The sequence below is a fragment of the Brassica napus genome, chromosome C3 (assembly GCF_020379485.1).
Source record: "Brassica napus cultivar Da-Ae chromosome C3, Da-Ae, whole genome shotgun sequence".
NCBI classification, from domain to species: domain Eukaryota; kingdom Viridiplantae; phylum Streptophyta; class Magnoliopsida; order Brassicales; family Brassicaceae; genus Brassica; species Brassica napus.
This window is the reverse complement of record NC_063446.1, coordinates 53,139,816-53,164,553: the sequence shown is the minus strand read 5'-3', so window position 1 is coordinate 53,164,553 and position 24,738 is coordinate 53,139,816. Positions and strand designations below refer to the sequence as shown.

At 42.8% G+C, this 24,738-nt stretch overlaps 1 protein-coding gene across 1 annotated transcript; it reads right to left on the bottom strand.

Annotated features, from left to right (window-relative positions):
* Window positions 1–7,523: 7,523 nt before the first annotated feature.
* On the bottom strand, window positions 7,524–14,300 carry LOC125583582. Its single transcript, XM_048750764.1, has 2 exons — window positions 11,095–14,300; window positions 7,524–9,728 (listed from the first exon to the last, which is right to left on the bottom strand). The coding sequence occupies exon 2, from the start codon at window positions 9,110–9,112 to the stop codon at window positions 7,892–7,894; it is 1,221 nt and encodes a 406-aa protein (XP_048606721.1). The 5' UTR covers window positions 9,113–9,728; window positions 11,095–14,300; the 3' UTR covers window positions 7,524–7,891.
* Window positions 14,301–24,738: the final 10,438 nt, after the last annotated feature.

The window sequence follows — 24,738 nt, the reverse complement described above, 5'->3', positions numbered from 1 at the left end:
TTAATCTTGTTGATTGAGGTTAGTCATCTCTTGGTAAGGGAGTGACTAACTGGTTGAGTTGTTTAGTGATGATATTGTTGTTAGTGTTGTAGAGTTAGAGTGTGATGCCATATAGTTTGTGTGTAACCCACCATGCTAGGCATGTTTAGGGGTTGACTAGTGTTTCCACAACCTCGTACCCAGCGGGTTTAAGGAAACCCCTTATTCGCTAAATCGGGAACACTCAGAGAGACGGGGTCATGGCCTATGGCTGAGTGGTTACACGGACGGGGTAGTGACCGACAGTGACCCGACCGTACTGTGGGCCGCGATCGTCGTGTAACAACCGGCAGTGGCCCGACTGTACTGGGGCTGTCGCGCGGTGACCCGACTGTACTGTGGGCCGCGTTCGGTCGAAAGTTCCTTCTCCTAGTCTTTGTGATAAGGAGATAGGATATTGCCGAGGATGATGAGGAGGAACACTAAGTCACCATTTCCCGCTGTAGTGTGTTGGGTTGTGTTAGAGTGTCGTAGAGGGTTATGGAACCCTAGAGTAAGGGTAGCACTGATATACGGTGTTACGAGCTAGATCGAATCATAGTTACTCATAGTCTTATTATTGTGATTGTGTTTGGTTGTTGATTGATTTGCTTGCAGGTTCTGACATTAAGTCCTAAGTCTGGCTTAGGTACCAGATTAGGCTTGGTGTTTATTTGGTTAGTGTAGGTCTGAAGTTGGCAAGTATGTTTTTGAGGGATTGCTTGTGAAGGGTGGTGGATATTATAAGCTATGCGGTATCATTGGTTGGCCGATCATGTTCTTGTCTGATTGTTGGTCGACCGGTTAATGATACTTGTATAGTCTAAGTATCTAACACTACATGAGTACAAAACTCAGGCGTATATATGGTTAACTAGGGATTGGTTGTTGACTTGTTTTAAATGCAGGTTCCCATTACTTGACACTAGATCATGGCAGGAGGCCAAGTCTAACTTCATAACGGTTTGCTTAGCCTTAGCTTTTACTGCATGCTAGGGCTAGACTGGTTGTTATTTTGAGTTGTCTGGGTTAGAGTCTAGGTTGCAGGTAGAGGCCGCTAGCTCACTGAGAAACATTAGGTTACTCATCCAACTACGTTGTCCTTTTTCCAGGTCGCTATAGGTAAAGATGATCGGATAGCTGGGTGCTGGACATTAGGACCGCCGGTGTAGATTTTCATGCCTTTTGTAAACGGTATTGTGAATTGTGTTAAGTTGACTCGATTTGGCATTAGGCCGGGCCCAGTCTTGAATTATTCAATGTATGAATATTTCCTAAATAAATAAAAGTAATTGTTTTATATGCACTTCATGAGTACTCTGATATTTGACTAGTCCGGTCTAACAAAACGCTAGGTCGTGGTACGGGTTGAAAAGCCTTAGGCCTCGATCTAACAGAAACCGCTAACTCTAGGTACGGGTTGCAAAGCCTTGTGCCTTGATGCAGCAGGACGAGTTAGTGGGTGAACTGGTCTAGGTCGTGGAGTAAATTTTGTGACTCTGACTAGATCGCCCCTAACCCATCACGTAGCGCTTGCAGACAATGGTGTTGGGTTGGACGGTCAGTCATGTTCTTGTTTGATTGTTGGCTGGCCGGTTGGCTCATTCATCTCCAACCCTGGGTGTTGGATGATCGATCGGTCATGTTCTTGTTTGATTGTTGGACGGTTGATCGACCATATGTCTAGGACGGTTCGGGGGTGTTACAGTCACTACGGCCACAAAGTGAGACACAAGACTGTTGATTGTCCCAGCAAGATCAGAGATGAGAAGCATCAAGTGAATCTCACTAAGGAAGATCTCGTTGCAATGGTGACTGAGGCCAACATGGTTGAAGACAACAACCCCAAGGAATGGTGGTATGACACAAAAGCGACCACCCACATTTTCACTGATAGGGCGATGTTCAGCACTTATCAGAAAAGTAAGACTCAGGAAAATCTGTTCAGGCGAAACACTGTAGTCTCGAAGATTGAAGACCGTGGTGATATCACTCAAATTACAAATAAGAGTGATTTATACTATCTCAAATAAGAGGTCGAGTTGTAGTACTTAGGGATCGAATTCACAGGGAGTTAGGGAACCTAATGGATCTAATATGATTTGTTAAGTAGGAAGGTTTTAAGATTTAAGATGTAAATTTGCAGTTTAGGTTGAGCAAGTAATTGCTCGATTCATTTGTTGAGGTTTTGGTACTTAAAAGGAAATAACTAGACTTAGGGTTTCAATTCAGGAAACTTGGAATTATAATCCTACAGATGCCTAATGAGTTGCATGCATGATAATGTAAAGCTCAACTTTCAATTCAACAAGTTCATCAGCTATCGCATGTTTGAACTCTTCTATTAACTAGATCTAATGATCCAAACAGATGTGTTCGATCAATAGCAGTGTCGATCGATAATCCTATAGGGATATCGGTCGATACACCTTTCGCTCCGTCGATCAATTATCCAATATGAATAACGATCGACGCGCTTCTATTTAAGCTTTATGCGCAGGTTGAATGATTGCTTACTAAGCTCACTAGATCAGCTCTCGCCTTACTCTTAGCAAGAAACTTAGTTCAGTTAGAATGCTTTCAGGATGAGAATGAAGCTCTATCAATCCTAGGGAAAGTTCTAGGTAGCTAATCTAGAAACATTAATGAACAATCCTAATGACAATTACCACACCTCAGCAATCTATAGTTGGGGCTAATCCCTCGTAACCTATTTAAACCCTAAATCTAATAGTGGAACTACTCAGACATGGCCAAACAATTCATGAAAGCAATTAGGTTAGAAAACTTCATAGAATTGTAAAATAGATATTAATGGAGTTCCAATCACAAATTATAACTTTGGATCTTCTCTCCAATCTATCACAATCCTAAAACCTTTTGCTGAAAGTAATAAAACTAAAAACACAGAAAATCACACTTTGCCTCTAACATGGTGGCAAAGTTTATATAGTTAGGTTAAAACTCGTCAGGGGTAATCTTGTAAATTGGTGAAGACTTGGGCTTCAAGTCGGCTATGACCAAACGGGCTTTCTGCGCGCTTTGCTGTTGATTGATGTTCTAGTGTGAACATCAATCAATATTTCTACTCCAATATCGACCGATGGTCGAGCTCGATGGTCATCTCGGGTGCTTGCTCTAATATCTCCAAAATGCTCCAAAATCATCACTTATCTCTAAATCACTCCTGATCTTATAAATATAGTAAATAGACTCTATAATATAATAATAGATAGTAAAAACACCTATAAACCATAGACGAAAATGAGTCAAATCCATGGTCTATCAACTCCCCTAGACTTACAATTTTGTTTGTCCTCAAACAAAACAAACAGACAGTCTCTCTGAAAGAGGTTTGAAAACAGCAGGAACTCACATGATTTAAAACTTAGAATCATCACCTCTATAATGTTGCAATCCACATCTAAAAAGTCCTAATCACAAAAGCACATTATATCATATCCTAGCTTAGCAACCAAATTCATCTAGCCAACAACTTAGCAAATCTTGTCTGACATTCTCCTATACCTACCTCATTTCTTAGCATAGATAAAAGTGTAAGCTTTACCTTGGGGGTATCGATCCCAGGATGCAAGGAATTTCAAACAAGTATATGGACCTGCAGATAAACAGTAGTTCATATCCTCTCTCTCTACTAATTTCTCTCCTAGTCAAAGTCTGCTTATATTTGCAAGATCATTGACCAAGATTGGACAGACTTCCATGAAACAAGCCTTAATGGTGGTTGCCACCAAGTCATGTTTACTTCTTTTTGACCTATATCCTAGGATTATTTGTGAAGCAAGCCTTAATGGTTGTAGCCACCAAGTCCTATTCTAATCCTTTACCTATAGAATTAATATGAAACAAGTCTTAATGGTTGTAGCCACCAAGTCCTGTTCGAATTCCTTCCTAAATAAATCTCTAATATATAAATATATATATTTTTTTTTTTCGAAAATAGAGAGAGAGGGTGATAAATCTATCTACACAAGGCTTTAACTTCCAGACTTGTTTGAAGAATCCGATTCCATGTATACCAAGCCCCAAGACAAGCAGTTGTGTCAAGTTTAGTATTGGAGGCCAGTTTTGGTTCTTCCAAACAATCTCAGCAAGTGTAACATAGTTGACAGGTTGATCCACTTTAGTATCTTTAGTACTATCTGCAATCGGTAAATCTAGAATGGTGCTAAAGAGTGGTTAGATAACAAGCAAAAATCTAATAAGTTCATTATCCCCTTCTTCACTCAATAAAAACTTTATGTTTGAAAATAAATTTTTATAATTCATAAGTAAACTAATATCAGTAAAACTCCCCCAGACTTAAACTACATTGTCCCCAGTGTAAATTCAGTCGGAGTTATGGTGATAATAAATCATAAGTACTCAATGTAACAAGTTAGAACGATATACTAGACCAGAATGAATGTCGATCGATGTAAGGATGTTGATATCGGTCGATGCAGGTGCTGTCCTGTCGATCGATGTCGACAGTGTCTCATCGGTCGATACTAAGGGCAATCGTCTACTCGGATCTGTTTTTTTTTTGGATAGACCTGCAATAAATAAAAAACCAACATAAATAATATATTAATAAAAACTAAATAAATATTACCTAATAATGAGTTGCCTCCCAATCAACGCTTTGTTATAGTCATATAGCTTGAATTTGGAGGTGATTGGGATAGTGATGTTGAAAGTTGGCACTTGTTGGAAAACAAGTCTCCATTTCTTCCTTGCGCTTGTTGAACCGTGTACTAGTGAAGTCTCTCATTGCTTCATCTCCTCTGCGCCATTTGTCCTCCATTATTGTAGTTGCATCTTCTATGTTCTGCAATCTATCTCCAAGACTCTCCAGATTGAACTGATGTCTAATAAGTCTGGCGTATGTGTCAGCTGAGATATCCTCTTCATGGTTGTGTGTATCAGACATGTTTGATGTTATCTTTTGTGCTAGCCTTCCTTGGTTTGAAGCTTTGTCGACCGATATCTGTTGATGAATGTCGGTCGATTTGTTGTTGTGTCTGTCGATCGATGGTGATGCTTCTCGTCGATGGGCAATGTAACTCTGAATCTCCACCAATTCCCGTTGAATAGCTTCTATTTTTGAGGTCAAAGCACTAATGCTAAGATCCATTGGGAAATAGATGTCATCACATCTCCCATCAAGCCTCTCTTCTGTAGATTCCAGAGCTCTATAGATCCCTTCGACTATCTGATCTATCTCTGTCCTGGTGTGAAAATCTGGTTGAGACTTTATCGAATGTGAGTGTGGTGGGTTGGCGTCGACCGATGCTGATATGCGGTTGTCGATCGATGTGCGTAAGACATTGTCGATCGATGTGTGTATGTGGTTGTCGATCGATGTAGGTCGAGCAACGTCGGACGCGCTCTGAATTCTGGCTATGTCTTGCTTCATCTCCTCCATGCAAGTCGTCAGCCAACTGATACTATCATTCAGTGGATAGTAGACACCATCAAGTTTCATTTGGAAGGCTTCTTTGTTCTTCTCGTGTTCTCCACAGACTCCATAGAACATCTCATTGATCTCGTCCTTGGTGTAGATCTCTGGTACCAGCTTGGTCTGTGTGAATGAGCTAGCATGTTCAGGAAGACATATGTAGCTTGGCTCATCTCTTGAAGCTCTTTCCAGTATTCTTCTGATATCTCTGTTGTGAACATGAATGGTGTGTCCATCTAGATATCTAGTGTATCCCTGATCATCTCTGTATATTCCATACTCATCCTTCTCTTCCCAATAGAATCTCCTGGTACCCAAAAGATTGAAAGCTCATTCTGGCCTTCTGTCGACCGATGTTTGGACGTCAACGTCGATCGATGGTTGAGTTGGATGGCGAGTCCTCTGTTTGAAGCTTTTGTCCATGCCACCAACTCTGTCATAGAACTCTTTTGTAGCCTTCTGTTGCTTTTCTGGAATGCTTCGTTGATGTATGAATAGATTGTCTGCTCCATTAGCTGTCTGAAGGATAATTGCGATCTCCTCTCGAGATATGTGCAGTGTACGTCCGTCTATTGCTCTTGCGTAGCCATCTGGGTCTCTGAAAATACCAAATTCGGCTAGAGTTAGATACTGGTTATCAAATTTATCGTTTTCGCTTATAGTGGTTTTTGGTATTGGACGGATGTCGATCAATGTTGTATTGTTGATGTCGATCGATTGTGAATGACTGGTGTCGATCAATGGACGGCTCTCCTTGTCGATCGGATGACTGAAGCGTGTTCTTTCCCAAGCCGCTGCTGCTCGATTCTGATATGTTTCATCGCGTTTTTTCATGTTGAGAAGCTCTTCGTATGTAAAACCCTCATTAAGTTCATCATCTCCTTGATCACAGTATGCTGTCTCTACTGCGTAGCTCTCGTGATAGCGATTATCTGCCCAACTGCCAATTGAGTAATCTCCGTCTCTGGTAGCGTCAACGTTAGTGTCAATCGATGGGAAGTAGGCTTTGTCGGTTGATACTCGAAAGTGGTTTGGTTGGTGAGGTTGAGTGTCGATGGATGTTGAACTATAGTTATCAATCGATGGCGACTTCCTTTTATAAGAAGAATGATGGAGAAGTCTAGCTTCGTCGTCAAGGGTCGCTCTTTGCTCTGTATCTCGTTCTTCCTCAAAATCTTCATCATACTCCTTTGTATGCATGGTGTGTGTTGCCATGGTGGGAATACTGTCGACCGATTCTTCCTTTGGCGTGTTGGTCGATATCTGATGGGCATTGTCGATCGATGTTGCAGTGTGAGTTTTGATCGATGCTGAGTATTTTGTCTCGTACTCGGCTCCACAGTGGCAAGCTCCAATGATTTCTGGATCATTGATTCTTCTGGAGGTCATCTGTTACTTCTTGACTGGGATAGGGTCGTAGTGGGCATTAGGATCGATGAGTGTTAAACACAACTGGTTGGTTTGCAAGTTGCACACTGATCCCCCTGTTGACAAGAAGGCTCTCCCAAGTAATAGAGAAGAGTTCCAGTTCAGCTTGATGTCCAAGACATGGAAATCTACTGGAACTAGGGCATTACCAATCTGCACCTCTAGGTCTCTCACAATTCTTCCCGAGTTCCTCTGGGAACAATCCACAAAAGTGAATAATTCCTGTGAAGGCTCCACTTGCAGACCCAGATGGTCTGCCATAACCCTAGGTAGGATGCTGACTGACGCTCCTGTGTCGCACAAGGCATGTGGGAGTTCAATACCCTTCACCGTTCAGGGTATTGCAAATTGCCCAGGATCACTCTTTTTCTTCAATGTAATCCTCATCCTCATCTTTTCTCTAGCTTCACAGAAAATTCTCCTAATGTCTTCTTCTGTCTCTCTAGTTTCTCTGAAGAACATCCACAATCTGTGGGTATAATAAGCTTCATTGAATGGCTTATCTAGAGGAATCCTAAAGACTCTTTTCCGGAAACTTTCCTTTTCCTTTTAATTAGCCCCCCTCTTCAGATGTTTCGCAACTTTTTCATTTCTTTTCCTTAGGGTTCTCCCCTTAGGAACCCTATCAACTTCCATAGGATCCACTCCATCATCTGAAGGTGTCCTTACGGTTTTCGGTGGGTTTTCTGAAGGTTTGGGTTTGGGCCTGAGTGCATTAAGAAGTGCAATATCTATCTTTGACATCTCCAATCAGTACGTAATAGGTGCTCGTCGATCGATAGGTGCTTGAGGTTGTCGATCGATAACGGTCTCCTGATGTCGATCGATGGTGGGGTCAGAAAGTCGATCGATATTTACGTAGACAGGGCTGGGAAGATGTGGGTGTTTTGCTGCGAACTCCTCATGAGTCATGATCCTCACGGCTTTGCAAGATCTGGTTGATTCCGTAGGTGTTGTCGAGCGATGTCCAGGAGAGGACTTCGATCAATTTTGAATGACCTCTGTCGAGCGATGTTCGTGGCTTGGCTTCGGTCGACACCAATGTGATCCGCCGAAACTCATCAGACTTTCTACTTCGAAATCTCCTTCTTGTAGCTTCTCTTCCTTCACCACTTGCCAGAAATCATCCTCAATGATTGCATTCACGTGGTGTCTCATCACATCATCTTCTACCCCTTTTGTTAAGGCTCTATGCCTCTTAACAGATTCTCCTGTCTGAACAACCTGCATCTCTAGCATCTTCACATGAGTGCTCAAAGTTTCAAACTTTGTGTACAGGTTGGTGTAGACAGAATCAATCTTCCCATTGAAGTCCACCGTCATGGGCTGCTGTCCCTCCAGGACTCTATCAAGCATCTCCTCAATCTTGCTCTCTTGAGTTGGCGGCAGTGGCTTCTGGTAGTAGGAGCTTCCATAACCCCTGTTGTTGCTGTAGTTGTTGATGTAGGTGTTGCTGTAGGGTTTCTGGTGCTCTGAACTCTGGTTGAAGTTACCCCTATTTCCATAAGAGTTTCTGTTTCCTCCCTGGTTCCCCGAACCTTGGAATCGAGTTCCACTGATGAAGTTCACATATGCTTTCTCTGCTCTACCCTCTGTACCTACAGCCTCTGCTTCTTCAACCAAGCAGACCTGTTTCCTGAGAAGCTTGTGAACACTGTCTAGCTTTGCCTTCACCTCATCCATCTGATCATTCACAAGGATGCTGGCAGATTTCTTCCTCTCAAAGTCAGTGTTCTTGGTGCTGCTGCTAGATGCTAGGTTCTCAATAACCCTTACTGCCTCCTCTGGATTCCTGGTGTTGAAGTTCCCATTGCTGGAAGCATCAAGAGCCATCTGGTACTGCACCGCGATACCTTTGTAGAAAAAACTGAGCAGCTGTACTTCATTGAATCCACAGTGTGGAAAGTCTCTCTGATAAGAGTTGAATCTAATCCAGGAGCTTTTGAACGACTCTGCAGGCTCCTGAGTGAATGTAGCAGTCTTGCTCTTCAAGTCTTCAGCACGCGCTTCATCGAAGAAGTTGCATAAGAATGCATTCTTGATGGCGCCCCAGGATGTTAGAGATCCTGGTGGTAACTGCTTAAGCCAATGCGAAGCATCTCCAGCAAGTGAGTACTTGAAGAGTTTGCATAGGAGGTAGTCTTCAGAGACTCCCTCGACTTTAATAGCATATATAAGATCCTCGAACCTCTCCAGACGGTCCATAAGATGCTCGTGAGATAACCCATATTAGGGTGTCTGTCCCACGAGTGTGTAGTACTGTGGCTTCAACTCGAAATCTTTCTGAATAGTGGGAGGACGAATGGCTGATCGGTTGGTGTAGAACTGATCTGGACGGTTGTAGTCAGCCAACGTTTTGGTTTGAGCAGCCTCATCTACAGGTAGAGTGGCTCCTGTAGCATCAGTATCGGACGCAGGGATTGCAGCCCCCTGAGCATCTATCCTCTGACCTGCTGCATTACGCAGATGACCTTCCTGGTCATGCAGGTTTCCTTTGTCATCTCATACAAGTATCAAAGTAGCAACCATGTATCGTGGCTCTGTATCGATCAATGTTAGGACTGTAGTATCGATCGATGTCGGATGGAAGATGTCGGTCGACGGAAGATGAGTGTCTTCGGTCGATAATGGTGAGCGACTATCGGTCGACGGGACTAGTGTCTAGGTCGACGGTGGTTGACAGAAATCGATCGATGAACAAGTGGTGTTATCGATCGATGTGGAGCGTGCCTCTTTGCCGATTGAACGCTCCAAGCTTGCAGGATCTGGTGAGAACAGTAGTTGAGTTTGCTTGTTGCTTCTAGTACTGCTGGGCATGTACCTGAAAATCCAAGAAAAAAATTTATGTCAGAAACTTAACAAAAGTTAAATCAATAGGCGATCAAAGCTCCCCGGCAACGGCGCCAAATTTGATATTACTCAAATTACCCTAAGGAGTGCTTTACAGTCTCTCAAATAAGAGGTCGAGTTGTAGTACTTAGAGATCGAATTCACAGGGAGCTAGGGAACCTAATGGATCTAATATGATTTGTTAAGTAGGAAGTTTTTAAGATTTAAGATGTAAATTTGCAGTTTAGGTTGAGCAAGTAATTGCTCGATTGATTTGTTGAGGTTTTGATGCTTAAAAGGAAATAGCTACACTTAGGGTTTCTATTCAGGAAACTTGGAATTATAATCCTACAGATGCCTAATGAGTTGCATGCATGATAATGTAAAGCTCAACTGTCAATTCAACAAGTTCATCAGCTATTGCATGTTTGAACTCGTCTATTAACTAGATCTAATGATCCAAACAGATGTGTTCGATCAATAGCAGTGTCGATCGATAATCCTATAGGGATATCAGTCGATACACCTTTCGCTCCGTCGATCGATTATCCAATATGAATTTCGATCGACGCGCTTCTAGTTAAGCTTTATGCGCGGGTTTAATGAATGCTTACTAAGCTCACTAGAACAGTTCTCGCCTTACTCTTAGCAATAAACTTAGCTCAGTTAGAATGTTTTCAGGATGAGAATGAAGCTCTCGCTTTTATCTATCAATCATAGGGTAAGTTCTAGGTAATTAATCTTGAAACATGCATTAATGAACAATCCTAATGACAATTACCACAACTCAGCAATCTATAGTTGGGGCTAATCCCTCATAACCTATTTAAACCCTAAATCTAACAGTGGAACTACTCAGACATGACAAAGCAATTCATGAAAGCAATTCGGTTAGAAAACTTCATAGAATAGTAAAATAGATATTAATGGAGTTCCAATCACAAATTATAACTTTGGATCTTCTCTCCAATCTATCACAATCCTAAAACCTTTTGCTGAAAGTAATAAAACTAAAAACACAGAAAAACACTCTTTGCCTCTAACATGGTGGCAAAATTTATAAAGTTAGTTTAAAACTCGTCAGGGGTAATCTTGTAAATTTGTGAAGACTTAGGCTTCAAGTCGGCTATGACCAAACATGCTTTCTGCGCGTATCGATGTCGATCGATGTTCAAGTGTGAACATCGATCAATATTTATCCTCCAATATCGACCGATAGTCGAGCTCGATGGTCATCTCGGGTGCTTGCTCTTAATATCTCCAAAATGTTCCAAAATCATCATTTATCTCCAAATCACTCCTGATCTTATAAATATAATAAATAGACTCTATAATATAATAATAGATAGTAAAAACACCTATAAACGATAGACGAAAATATGTCAAATCCATGGTGTATCGAGAAACAGGTGAAACGACTGGTGCCCGAGTTAGGATTGTTCCTTGGTTTGCAGCAAGATCCAGAAGCATTCTCGAACTTGAACCCATCATCGGGTACTTGAAGAATAGCATCCATGAAAGGATCAAAGATATCACTCAAGATCAAGATTCAAAAAGAGGGAGGAGAGGGAGAGATCAACCAACAGAAGTACAAGAGAAAGTAAAAGGAAGTTTCATGTGAACACAAGGTGAGACATGTGTATATATTTATATAAAGGATTGTTCATTTTGTTTTGCCATGACAAAGAAGAAGAATGAAGTTTCGAGGAAACACAGAATGTGTGGGGTTGAGATAAACACTGAGCCGCCACAAAAGGTTAGTAATAAATAAAATACCAATAATATGTGCAAGAGACCAAGACTCTGTCTGCTGTGTGTGTGGGTCCAGTGACTACAAGGCAATATTGTTTTCTTGTTGATGTCTTCTCTTTGCTTACCAAGATTAACAGTAATGCATAATAGAACCGGTTTAGTTTATGTAGCAATTTTGGTTTATTGTTTTCTAGAGATATAGAAACTAAAAGCTCTGTATTCTGTCAGTTACTTGCCTGGTCAACAAATAAACTCACTACTGTACCTCGAATGGTGAATACATGATATACTGTTGGTGCACAACAGAAGCGTAGAGATAAACTTGAGGGTCTGTGTCTACTAAAGGAAAATGTGAGATTTCTGACACAATGTGAGTGCATATCTTCGGTGCCGTCTAAAACAATATAATAGTCTTGGGCTAGAATATGAACTCTTTTATAAATATTTTCTATATGTTTTTTTTTTCATTACATTTTATTTCATTTGAACTAAAAGATCCACTAAGACTTGAAACATATAAAAAAAAAATTAATTCTTTAAAAGACGAAAAGCCATATGAAACATTTTTTCCTGGCTTTAGTTAAGGTAAATATTCTGTTCACAATTTAGTCGGTAAGGTTTAATTTGTTCTTTCAAGATGTGGAAACTTCACTGCAAGACCAATTACTTCTGAATGTAGAGAACAACAAGGTAGACACTTTACCAAATTCACGAGGCTCGGAGTTCCCACCTTTACTCTCCGGATAACTCTCCGTAACCTATGCAGTGGCGGACCCAGGACAAAATTTTACCTGGGTCAAACCGTGTAAAAAAAAATCAAAGGTGTCAACTGTAGGATTCGAAACTGGGTTTAGACTTTTAGGGGTGTCACAACGGGAATTTGACCAACAGAGCTATTGGTATTTTAATGTTAATCCATACAAAACATATATTTATCCAAATTTAACCTGTGTCATGTGCAACCCTATCCTCTCAAGTGGGTCCGCCACTGAGCCCATGTTGTTTTGTCTTTTAATAAGTAAACTATATTTTGATCCGAGCTTTCAAAGCACGAGATTATATTTTGTTGAATTTTTTTTTTCAATCCGTTTGTTTGGTCACTAATTTGTTTAGGCGCAGACGTTCGATTTTTGGTTGGTTTCATTTTGTTTTTTTTTTTTGGTATTTTGTTTGGTTCCAGTTTAGTTTTAGTTTTAGTTTTAGTTTTTTCGGTACCTTTCAATTATTTATGAATTTGATTTTGGTTCGGATTAAGTTTGTTTCTTTTTTCTTTTTGTTTTGGCTCCAGTTCAGTTGTAGTTTTCGATTTTTTCGGTTCAAAAGATATAAGTACCGTTCAATTATTTATGAATTTGAGTTTGGTTTTTTAAGTTTTCGGTTTGGATATTCATAAGAATCCAATAAAATCTCAAGTTTTATTCTGTTTTGGTTTGGTTCCTGTTTTCTTTTTAATTTTGAATAATTCAAGGAAAATCACATTTTAGGATAAAATATCGGATAACTCCGAATGAAGAGGGGAGAGACATGCCCGTACATTCCTTGCCCCTAATAATCCATCAAAACCCGGTAGAGTGCTAAACCAGCCTTGCCCTGAAAACATATCTTTATCCTTCCATGAGCCGTCTGCGAAACACCATCTTCCTAAATTCGCTTGGATGGGTCTGGTCTGTACTTCCTGTACCAATCTCTGATTCCTTAATACCTGCGCCTCAGCCCAAAGTGTTGATTCCAATTCTGATAATTTGAGAGTATCCCTCGGATCAATATCAATATTGCTAAACACTTTGTTATTCCGACCTTTCCAGATGTACCATATTATCCATGCAAACTGATGGTCATCCATTTTTGGGTTTACTCTCCAAAAGATATGATCCATATTTGTGAAGAAAGAACTTTTGGGTTAACTCTCCAAAAGATATGATCCATATTTGTGAAGAAAGAACCTGTAGGAAAAAAAATTGGATTCGATGGTATCTTAGATAGCGCCCACACTTGTCGTGCTGGAGGACATTCAAAGAACACATGGTTAATTGATTCCTCCTAGTCCCCACAGCGTGCACAACATGTGTCTCCTTGTATTCCGCTTGCCTCTAAATTTTTCATTACCGCTATACAACTTGAAAGTAACTGCCACAAGAAGTGCTTTATCTTAGGCGGACACCTTACTTTCCAGCAGTAGGCTTTAAGTATATCCACTGTTGGTCCATAAAATTCTGGTGGTTTTTCCTTGTCTGGATAGACTCGTTCCACTTGATACCCAGATTGTACCGTATATTTCCCATTGTTAGTGAAATGCCATCCGTTCCTATCTTCCATCTGATTCCTACTTAAAGGAATACTTTCAATGATTTTGACATCATCAGGGACCACCAAAGTCCTAATTGCCGATAAATTCCATGTTCGGGATTCTGAATTAATGAGAGAATCCACTATGAATTCCGGGTAACTATGATGAAGGTTTTTGTTTGCTGGTCTCGGAATTTACTCCCATTTATTTTTCAACGAAATTGGATATGTTTAAATTTTTTTTTTTTTTTTTTGACAGCAATATGTTTAAATTAAAAGTTTGAAAATCTTTCTTGTTTGTTAGTTTAGATCTTTATATATGAAAAAAATTTGAAATTTTCATAAAATTGAAATACAAAAGATAGTTTAAAAACAATATTTACTTCAAATCCACGTAGACTACAGCTCAGTACTGGGATAAGATATTCGCCTTGCGCAGGATGAGTTTATTTGTATATATTATCGATAATTTTTTTTTATATATTTGATCATTTTATTTATACATATAAAATGTTTTTGTTGTTATTATATAATTTATTTCTGATGGACTCGATCAATTTTTAGTAAAAATTGTAGAACTAAACTATAATTAATATATCATGGGTTGATCGGATTGGACATTAAACAAATTATGACACAAAAACCTTATTTTTCCACCGAACACATTCTTGAAAAAAGTGAACAGTACTGTTTTCACAGTTAAATTATTTTGACTTTTATATTCCATATGGTTTTGAAAGGTTTCATATCAACCATTGAATTGATACATGTTTATTTAGTGCTTTTAGTCGTATGCTTAAGTAAAACTTACATTTTTGTAATTTAGAGTCATTTTAAAAAATTCAAAATATAACATATGAAAAATATAATATATAAGAAAAATATAACATATAAAGTTTCCTCATTTTTGTAATTTAAAGTCGCTTTTAAATCCTTTAAATATAACATATAACGTTTCCTTATTTTTGTATTTTAAAGTCGTTTTAATTTTTTTTTAAATATAACATATAAGGTTTTCTCATTTTTGTAATTTAAAGTCATTTTAAAAAATTCAAAATATAACATATAAAAAAAATCTAATTTGTTTATTATATGGTTAATGTTATTGTTTAATTGTTTTAATAATATAAAATTAAACAAAAAATGAAGAAGGATGCAAATATTGTTATCAAATCTTTATTATTCATAGTCATTAATTGCCATATATATGTTAATTATATTCGGTAATTCCGTAGCTTTTATTTAAGGAAAGAATACATGCTTCTTATATTTTGTGTTAATATAATGTTCCCTAGTAATTGAATTTGGACCAACATTTTTTCAATTGATTCTTAAGCTGCTGTTGGGGTCAAAAACGGTTACGACGAAGTTAATATCCAAATCTCCGTAAAGTACGAGTATGTCTTTCCGCAACAAATCATGCTCGGTCAAGAGAACGTCGCAACGTATGTTCCCGAGATAAAGCTTCGTTTGAATTCTATTTAGATCAAACATAAGCCATCGGAAACATACCCAGACCAGTTACGGATAGGTCCGAGTATGACGATCGGAACACGGACGAACCAAGCTCGGTCATTACGCAACTACCACACATGCCCGCTGTCCGGTCGCTACGTAGCGACCGAGCTCGAGTCAAAGCTCGGTCGCTACGTAGCGACCGAGCGTCTGTTCCGCTCGGTCGCTACGTAGCGACCTAGCTCTTCCGAAACATCGATACGACATTAGTCCATGCATTCTCGTCTACCCTTCGATGCTATCTCCCGAAGACCGTAGCGAACCCATTTCATGTTTCCCGCCATTCTAAGTCATCGATCAAATTTTACCGTAAAAACCGCGGAGAGTTCGTTCTTTATCGAAAGAAGCCGTAATAAACGCTTCGAGTCAGAAGACGGCCCAAAGGGACCTAAGACATGACTCGAGGCCCAACTTACGATTTCTTAACCAACAGCCCGTAAGCCGCATGACGGTTTACGCTTGGTTCGCAAGGAAAGATAAATGTCAAGTTTCCGCGGATAAATAAGAAATTTTGAAGATAATTACGAAGATCAGAAAAAATGGAGTATCTCCATTTTTACGCTATGACGGTTAAGGGCAGAAGAGGAAAAGCGCAAACTGACCGAGGAGCCAGTATATAAGGAGTCCTAGGCGATAAGCATGGGAGGGACTTTCTCAGAGCAAACTTAGCACTTAGGGCAATTAGGCAACTTTCCGTTTTTGTTATTCGAGCTGTGACTCAATTAGGTTTAGCCGTCTTAGGGTTGTTAGAACTAGGAATCTCACCGACAGCTCTCGAGCCCAGGCTTATACCTTGTTGTAAACGCTCATACACAAATTCGGGATAAGACTTCTCTTTGATCTCTTTTATGATTTCATATAATTTATCGTTGTTATCTCGTGTTCTGATTACTTAGCGTGTGGTATTAGCAGATATCTGGGACCTCTAGGAAACTAGGGTTCTCCTACTTTCCTAATTTAAACGGAAATCGACAGTACGAATTTCGGTTCCCACAGTTTGGCGCTAGAAGGAGGGGGGGGGGTACGAATAAATCTAACTCTCAACCACATCACACTCAACCAGACATGTCAACTGACGACGCGGATAACGTACAGACTCCTCTTAACGGAAGCAGTGGCACTGATCTCCACACTCCCGCAGCGGACGTATCCGCGGCCAACGCACCAGCCAACGCCGCGGCGCTCGAGGAGTTTAAAAAGATGTTCGCCACCTACGAAAAAAGGTCAGAAGAACAGGATAAGCTCGTGAGCACCTTGACCAAAGAAGTTGAAACTTTAATGACAAGGACTCGAGCAATCCGCCCCCGCGGAACCACTAAAGTCCGCAGGAAAAGACTCGACTTCGCAACCCCACTCGACAGGCCTGGAGCCGCGCAGGAACGACCTTCGGGTCAAAACCCTAGCGAGAAATATCCATTCGAAAAGGGAAACCCTGAAAGTCCTCCGCCTCCTGCGAAGGATTCGGAGGATAACGGAGTCGAGCACGTCGACCTGCATCCTAGCGATGTCTCCAACGATACTGATGAGGACGTCGACTGACATCCAAGGAGGACCAGAAGCCGATTCGCTCAGGAAAGCTCTCCGTTCGACAAACCAATGACAGAAGAGGAGGAAATCCTCTGTTGGATCGAACAATAAGAGCTGGCGGAAAGCAAACCGAGCTCACTCGCAGTAAACGCCGACAGGCTTGGAAATCTACTGGCGAGACGTCAGATATCTGCGATCTTCGTGACTATATCACCAAGACTACGGCAGAAGTAAGAGCCGTGAAATACTAAATCCATCACGCTACCAGGGCGGCTCCCGAGATCGACAGGCTGCTGGAAGGGGCGCAGAAGACCCCCTTCACCACTCGCATCTCAGATATGAGGGTATCCGATCCAGGAAAAATCAAAGTACCGAAGTATGATGGTACGACCGATCCGAAGGCGCACATTCAGGCTTTCCATATCACGATGGGACGAGCGAGACTGAAGGACGGCGAAAAAGACGCCAGCTACTGCCGCCTCTTCGTCGAGAATCTGGAAGGGGCAGCCCTCGAATGGTTCGCACGCCTTAAGCGAAACTCTATCGGAAGTTTCCGACAGCTCGGATCGGAATTTCTCAAGCAATACTCTATGTTCATAGATAAAGAAACTTCCGATGTCGATCTCTGGAGTCTGTCCCATAGGGAAGACGAACCCCTCCGCGAGTTCATCTGCCGATTCAAGTTGGTAATGTCCAGGGTCAGCGGGATAAGCGACAAGGTGGCCATTGATGCGCTCAGAAAGACGCTCTAGTACAAGTCGAAATTCAGAAAATGGATAACCCTCGACAAACTGCGGACGATCCAGGACACACTCCACAAGGCGACAGACTACATCATAATCGAGGAAAAAACGAAAGTCTTATCGGAAAAACATAAGTCGGCAAGACCATCCTCGAAAGATGTAGATCCAAAAACGAAGAAGAAGAACCCTCGTAACGACAAGTATGTCCATCACGAGGGGGAAGATCTCCAAGGAGCGCAAAATTACGCGATCAGCTCGGACCAGGGCCGAACCACGGGTAATACGTGGACTCGCAATCAAGGATATGATGAAAACACCTTCTGCGAGTTCCACCAGTCCCGAGGACACTCCACTACTAACTGCAAAGTCTTGGGAGTAATGCTGGCCGCGAAGCTACTAGCTGGAGACTCTCAGAAGTGACCAGCGTGAAAGATCTCATCCTCGAGACCGATTGCCCCCCGAAGGCGGACAGAAATCCTCCCGCGGAGAAATCTCCTCAAACAAACCAATCTGGGGATAAACGCGGCAGAAGGCCGGACGACAAGGGGAACGATAACAATCGTCGCAGAGTCAACATGATCATTGGAGGATCGCAATTCTGCAACGATACGGTTTCGGCCATCAAGGCTTACCAGCGGAAGGCGGAGTAGAGCGCAAACTAGCCTACATGGTCTCCTACCCGCGATGATCAAAATTGCTCAATCACCTTCACGAAGGAGAAAGCCGGCGGGATCGATCAACCTCACTGCGATCCGCTCGTCATAGATCTCGTCATACGAGATCTGGAAGTCGGAAGAGTACTCAGTGACACGGGAAGCATGGTCAATGTAATCTTCCGCGACACTCTCAATCGGATGAGCATCAAACTCGGAGAAGTAACTCCAACGCCGAAACCGCTCATAGGTATTTCAGGCGAAGTATCGATGACCCTCGGGTCGATTCAGCTACCAGTCATGGCCAAGGAGATCACAAAAATCTTCGAATTAACGGTAGTCGATCATCCTGCCATCTACAACGTGATCATGGGGACCCCATGGCTCAACGCCATGCAAGCCGTTCCATCGATGTACCAACTGGGTGTCAAATTCCCGACCCCAAACGGAGTCGCAACTATCTGGGGATGTCAGAAACAGTCGCGACTATGCTTCCTCGCGGAGCATAAGTTAAGGCAAATGATGACTTCTGCAACGGCAAATCGCAAGCGCACGAAGATAGGTCAATCTTCAGCCAAAACTGTTTCAAGAAAAGACGATTTAACATCGTCTGCGTCATCGTCTGCTGACGCAAACGCTTCGGGCGTCGAAACTCAACACGATTCCGAAGCCGACACTACAACTCAACCGGAACATCCGGAAGAGAACGCTGACCCGGCCACGGTTATCACGATCAAGGCGGTCAGCACGGAGACAACCGCCGAGTAAAAACGCTCGCGGCGTAAAATAGAACTACTAGATGGCTTGATCCTCGAAAGAGGTACGTAGGCAGCTCGTCGAAAGACGAGTTCAGCTATCCCCCTCTTTAAAAAGGGGGGGGGGAGTGGGTGCGTATACTCGTATACTCCCACATAGGAAAATATTTGTTATTGTAATCGAGTTTTTTAGAGATTTCAAAAATTTTTACTACAATATGCGTCGCTCCTTTTTATTAAAACACTTGCGCTTCAATTAATGCAAAAGTCTCAGAACATGCTTACAAAATCTACAAACATTAAGACTCTTGTCAGCAGCTTCATACGGCCCAAAATCGCAAAACAATTTTTCTTCAGCACCAAAAATATACGTATAGTCTTCGAAATAACTGCGAGACGTCGCCAAGTTAAAAGTCGAGACGATGCGAACAAATTGTCCGAACGCGACCACAAAAACCTTACACCCCGTTCGTCGATTGGCCCCGACGAACACATCAGCCGTCTTAAACAAACGCAACTTGATCACTGTTTTGATCTTCGAACGTCCAACACAAGGACGAAAGCGCGCTACAAAAAAATCCAAAATTTTGGTCTACAACTTCCAGTTGGCTTAAAAATTGTCTCTGGAAAGATGCTTGATTCATACCATATAAGTCATAAAACCGAGAACCTATCGCGGACTTTAAATCGGTACGAATCAGGTAGAAATCGCAACAGGAAAATCGATAGCCGGCTAGTCACCGCACAAACCTTAAAACCTAGAGTAAACCTAGGTCTTGCCCTAAACCCATCGCATTGGTCTCAGACATCTCAAGACATGATATCTAAACGATACGAGATCCTAAAACATGTCTCTCCGTTCATATCTTAACGTTCCCGAAAGTTCGTACGAATAAATATTTTTTACGAAAACTCACGTCTCGAACAAACAAACAGATTGAACGCCTCAACAGAATTAAATATGAGAAGACAGCTCATGTTTACTTCAAGCCCACTCGAAACAAAGTAACTCAAACAAACATCCATTATATATATATAAACCACATAGCGGTAGGGATTCAAAGCCACCAGCGGCCAGTCCCAATAAAGATAAAAGTTCAAAGGCCACACTCGGCCGGACATATATGAACGAAAGCCACACTCGGCTGCAAAAGACTAGATAAGGGAAAAACTTCTTCCCGTCAAACACTCACCTCTCACAGATCAAAGTTAAAATTCCCGGACAAGGAAGATCTGAATGCATCCGCGGGATAGTTCACTTCCTCATCGTCACCGGCAAACTCGGTCGTGGTCTCTACAGTATCAGGAGAAACCGGGATGGGATCCCAAAATCCCAGGATCCTCCCGTCGATCGGCGGAATGAGCGCCTCAGCGCAAGCATGATCCTTCATGCCACCCTTCTTTAACTCCATCTCCTTCTCGAAAACGTAATCGTCCGCCCGCGTCTTCCAAAGGCTCCCGACTGAACCGCGACACTCACGGAAATTGCCTAGCGAGTTGAAAGCATCCTTGAGGTTCTCGTACTCGACCTGGAATTGAGAGGCGCGAGTCTTTATCACCTCGAAAATCTCCCTCTTGCCCATCCGTTCCTCCTTGCGAACAGCCCTCGCATGATCACGAGCAAGTTGCGCATCTCTCTCCAACATCTCGCCTTGCATGCGAGCAAGATCCCTTTCCGGTTTCTCCGCTTTAAAGCGATAGATCATGGCTTCTCTATGGCTCGCCTCAATTGCCGATCCAAGCAAGTTCAAGCCCGGCAAAACCGATTAACACGTTATAAATATATACTTGAAACGATCGTCAAAATTATTAAAGCCTATACCCCGTTGATGATACGAGATCCTTCCGCGATGACTTTCGGCCTCCCCGACTCGTTCGTAGCGGAGGAGCATCGAAGCCCGAGGGAAGACCAGCAAAGAAATCATCGAAGTCCGGAATAGGGACCTCGCTCGTACCACTTCCATCGCCGAAAGCAAGGTATGGATCCCATCCCGGAAGCATAGAATCGCCCACCGAAAACTCTATGTCACCAAGGTCAATATCTTTCCCCTTCGAAGAGTTCAGCCCCGTCGCAACCGTGGGAGCAGCGTCGGGACCTTGGTCATCGGTCTCGGAATCACTCCCTGTTTCCCCGCCCAAAGCAGGACTAGGCTGCACGAACCTCAACGCCTTTCGAACTCTCTTCGGCATAAAGGAAGTCCAGAAAAAAGGACCGTTCCTGAGAAGATTCCTCACCGCGATAATGTCCTCAGGAAACGGAGCAAGAGGATTGATGAAGGGACGATCGTTCGGAAACCTCCGGAACAATGGGATACAACTCTTTTCAACAGACGCAGCGTCTACACGAGCGAAGAAGAAAAATTTCTTGCACGAGTTGAAGTTAGAAGTAAACCCCTTAACCACTGACATAAAGTTCCGAGGGACCAGCCTATACTTGTCCGTATCCTTGATAATCTGTAACCTAGGAAGCGCTTCAAAGTGATCGACGGTAAGGGAGAGACCATGCTCGTAGCTCAGGATCAGGACTCCAATGAGGTGCTGGATACCAAGGGGATTCAGTTGGCTTATCGCCACATCGAAACGATCCAATACACGGACGATAATTTCGGGAATCGGGAACCACAAGCGACAGCGCACTACGAATGCTTCGTAGCAAGTAAAGTAACCCTCCAGGGGACTACTAGCGCGCTCTCCTTGACAAGGAACCCGGAACTCCACCCCATCCGAAATATGATAGAACGACCGCATGATCTCGAGGAATTCGTTAGTACTCCTACTTGGTGCACCTTCCTCGACCGGGCGATGGTTCATGACAGGGAACAACTTCTCTTTGGGAGGCGTGATCGAACCATAACACGCCACCCACCATTCCTCGTTCTCGGTCGGGTCTACCGAATGAGGAACGGATTCTATCTTTGGCACAAGGAGCTCTTCGGAAACGTTCGCGGGCAAGGACCCTTTCTTCGAACTCCTTTTCTTACTCGACATTTCGTGTTTTCTTTTTAAGAATCAAGAAAGAAATGATAGAGAGAAAGAAAAAAGAAGAAGAAATTTTTCAAGAAACCTCTCTATGAAAATGAGTAAGTGTAAAGGTTGTGAAGAAGTTACCTCCCTTCTTATAGGCATGAGAAATTACTTTTTACTTGCGGATTTTCGGACACAAACTTCGCCCAAATACACCAATCTCGTCCGACCACGCCATACCGCACGTTGGAATCTCACTAGAAATCCACGATCCTAACGAGCTTGGGGGCTAACTGTTGGGGTCAAAAACGGTTACGACAAAGTTAATATCCAAATCTCCGCAAAATACGAGTATGTCTTTCCGCAACAAATCATGCTCGGTCAAGAGAACGTCGCAACGTATGTTCCCGAGATAAAGCTTTGTTCGAATTCTATTTAGATCAAACGTAAGCCATCGGAAACATACCCACACCGGTTACGGATAGGTCCGAGTATGACGATCGGAACACAGACGAACCAAGCTCGGTCATTACGCAACTACCGCACATGCACGCTGTCCGGTCGCTACGTAGCGACCGGGCGTCCGTTCCGCTCAGTTGCTACGTAGCGACCAAGCTCGTGTTAGCGTGCTTTGGGTGTTGCGACGCGCATCCTTCGGGCTGTGTAGTTGGTGGGTGACTGAACTCGTGTCGTGAGTTGCGTACGTACCCTTGGCGAGGGATCAAGTCATAACGTAGTTCGATTATTTTCCCAGAGATAGGTCTTTTGTTCAGTGGTTCGTGTACGTGTGTACGTCTGTTGTTTGGTCTTGGTCGCCTATGTAAGAGTGCTGCTCGATATCTTTGAAGCTTGCAAGGTAGCATGTTCTGGAGCTCTTCTGGCTTCCTCTGATGGTTTCGATTCCTTTTGGAGTCGGGAATTTCAGGCACTGGTGGTAGGTTGAGGTAGCTGCCTTCATGCTGTATAGCCAGGGCCTTCCAAGGATTGCATTGAATGGGGCTGGACAGTCTATCACAATGAATTCTACGATTTCCTGACTTCTCCGGCAGTTACTGTGGAAACCAAAATTCGCACTGTCGATTTTCGTTTAAACTAGGAAAGTTAGAAAAACCCTAATTTCCCAGAGGTCCCGGATATCTGCTAAACCACACGCCAACATTCCTAGTTACAACAATGTATAAGCCTCGGCTATGAGAGTTGTCGGCAAGATTCCTAGTTCTAACAATCTTAGACTGCAAAACCTAGTTGAGTCGCAGCTCGAAATAACAAAAACAGAAAGTTGCCTAAATGCTCTAAGCGCTAAGTTTGCTCTGAAAAAGTTCTCTGATCCCCATTGCCTCTCACCTAAGACTCCTTATATAATTACTCCTAGGTCGGTTTGTGCCTTTCCCCTTCTGCCCTTATGCCGTCATAACTCAAAAAATAGAGATATTCCCATTTTCCCGATCTTCGTGATTATCTTCCGAAACTTCATATATATCCGCGGAAACTTAACATTTATCTTGCCTTACAAACCAAGCATAAACCGTCATAAGGCTTATGGGTTTTCAGTTAAGAAATCGTAAGTGGGCTTCGAGTTGCGTTTTAGGTTCTTTGGGCCGTCTTTGACTCGAAACGTTTATTACGGTTTCTTCGATAAAAACAAACTTCCCGCGGTTTTTATCATATAGTTTGACTGATGACTTTGAGTGATGAGAAACAAAGAATGGTTTAGCCGTGGCGTACGGGAGATAGCATTATAGAGCAGACGAGAATACATGGATTTGTGTCGTATCGACGTTTTGGGAAAGTTTGGTCGCTACGTAGCAACCGAGCTTGGCTGGAGCTCGGCTGGAGCTCGGTCGCTACGTAGCAAATGGCTGGAGCTTGGCTGGAGCTCGGTCGCTACATAGCAACCGAGCACGCACAGCATGGTCGCTACATAGTGACTGAGCACGCACACGGCTCCGTCGCTACGTAGCGACCGAGTTCAAGCCAAGCTCAGTCTCTAGGTAGCGATCGAGCTCCAGCCAAGCCTGGTCACTATGTAGCAACCGAGCTTGGCTGGAGCTTGGCTGGAGCTTGGCTGGAGCTCGGTCGCTACGTAGCAACCGAGATTGGCTGGAGCTCGATCGCTACCTAGCGACCAAGCTTGGCTTCATCTCGGTCGCTACGTAGCGACCGAGCCGTGTGCGTGCTCGGTCACTACGTAGCGACCGAGCTGTGCGTGATCGGTTGCTACGAAGCGACCGAGCTTGGCTTGTGCGTGGTCCGATGGCCATACTTGAGCTTGTCCGTGGCCGATTTGGATACGTGTCCATTGCCTTCGGACAATCGGTATTTAGTGGTTCGATTGAGATTAAAACACGATTTTACCGCAAGGCTCTTCGTAAAGATTTCTTTACGAAGATTACTTTTCGTAAAAATGTTCATGCTGATTTTTACTAACTTTCAGACATTGATTCCGTCATGACCGATTTTGACCCCAACAGTTAGCCCCACAGCTCGTTAGAACCATGAGCTTCTAGCAGGAGGTTCTAGCGAGTGGCTTGGCAAGTTAGGCAAGTTAGGTGAGTTAGGCGGAATTAATGGTTGAAAAGGCCCGTGGTAAGTGGTCTTCTCGCACTTCTAAAAGTGGAATGCGATAAGATTGGGGATGCGCCTTATGACGGCTGCCTACGTACCCTTGTTGAAGGGATCAAGTCTTTCGTAGTTCGTCTTGGAGTTAAGGTTCTTATGACTAGTTTTCCATTGAGACCTTTACGGTCTAGTTTATATGTAGAGGTTATCAGGCGTGTTGCTGCCGATGACATTTTATATGGGTGTAG

Bases quoted from the DNA above. Each gene is read 5' to 3' on its own strand.
- LOC125583582 (XM_048750764.1), bottom strand. From the start codon at position 9,112: ATGGACCGTCTGGAGAGGTTCGAGGATCTTATATATGCTATTAAAGTC.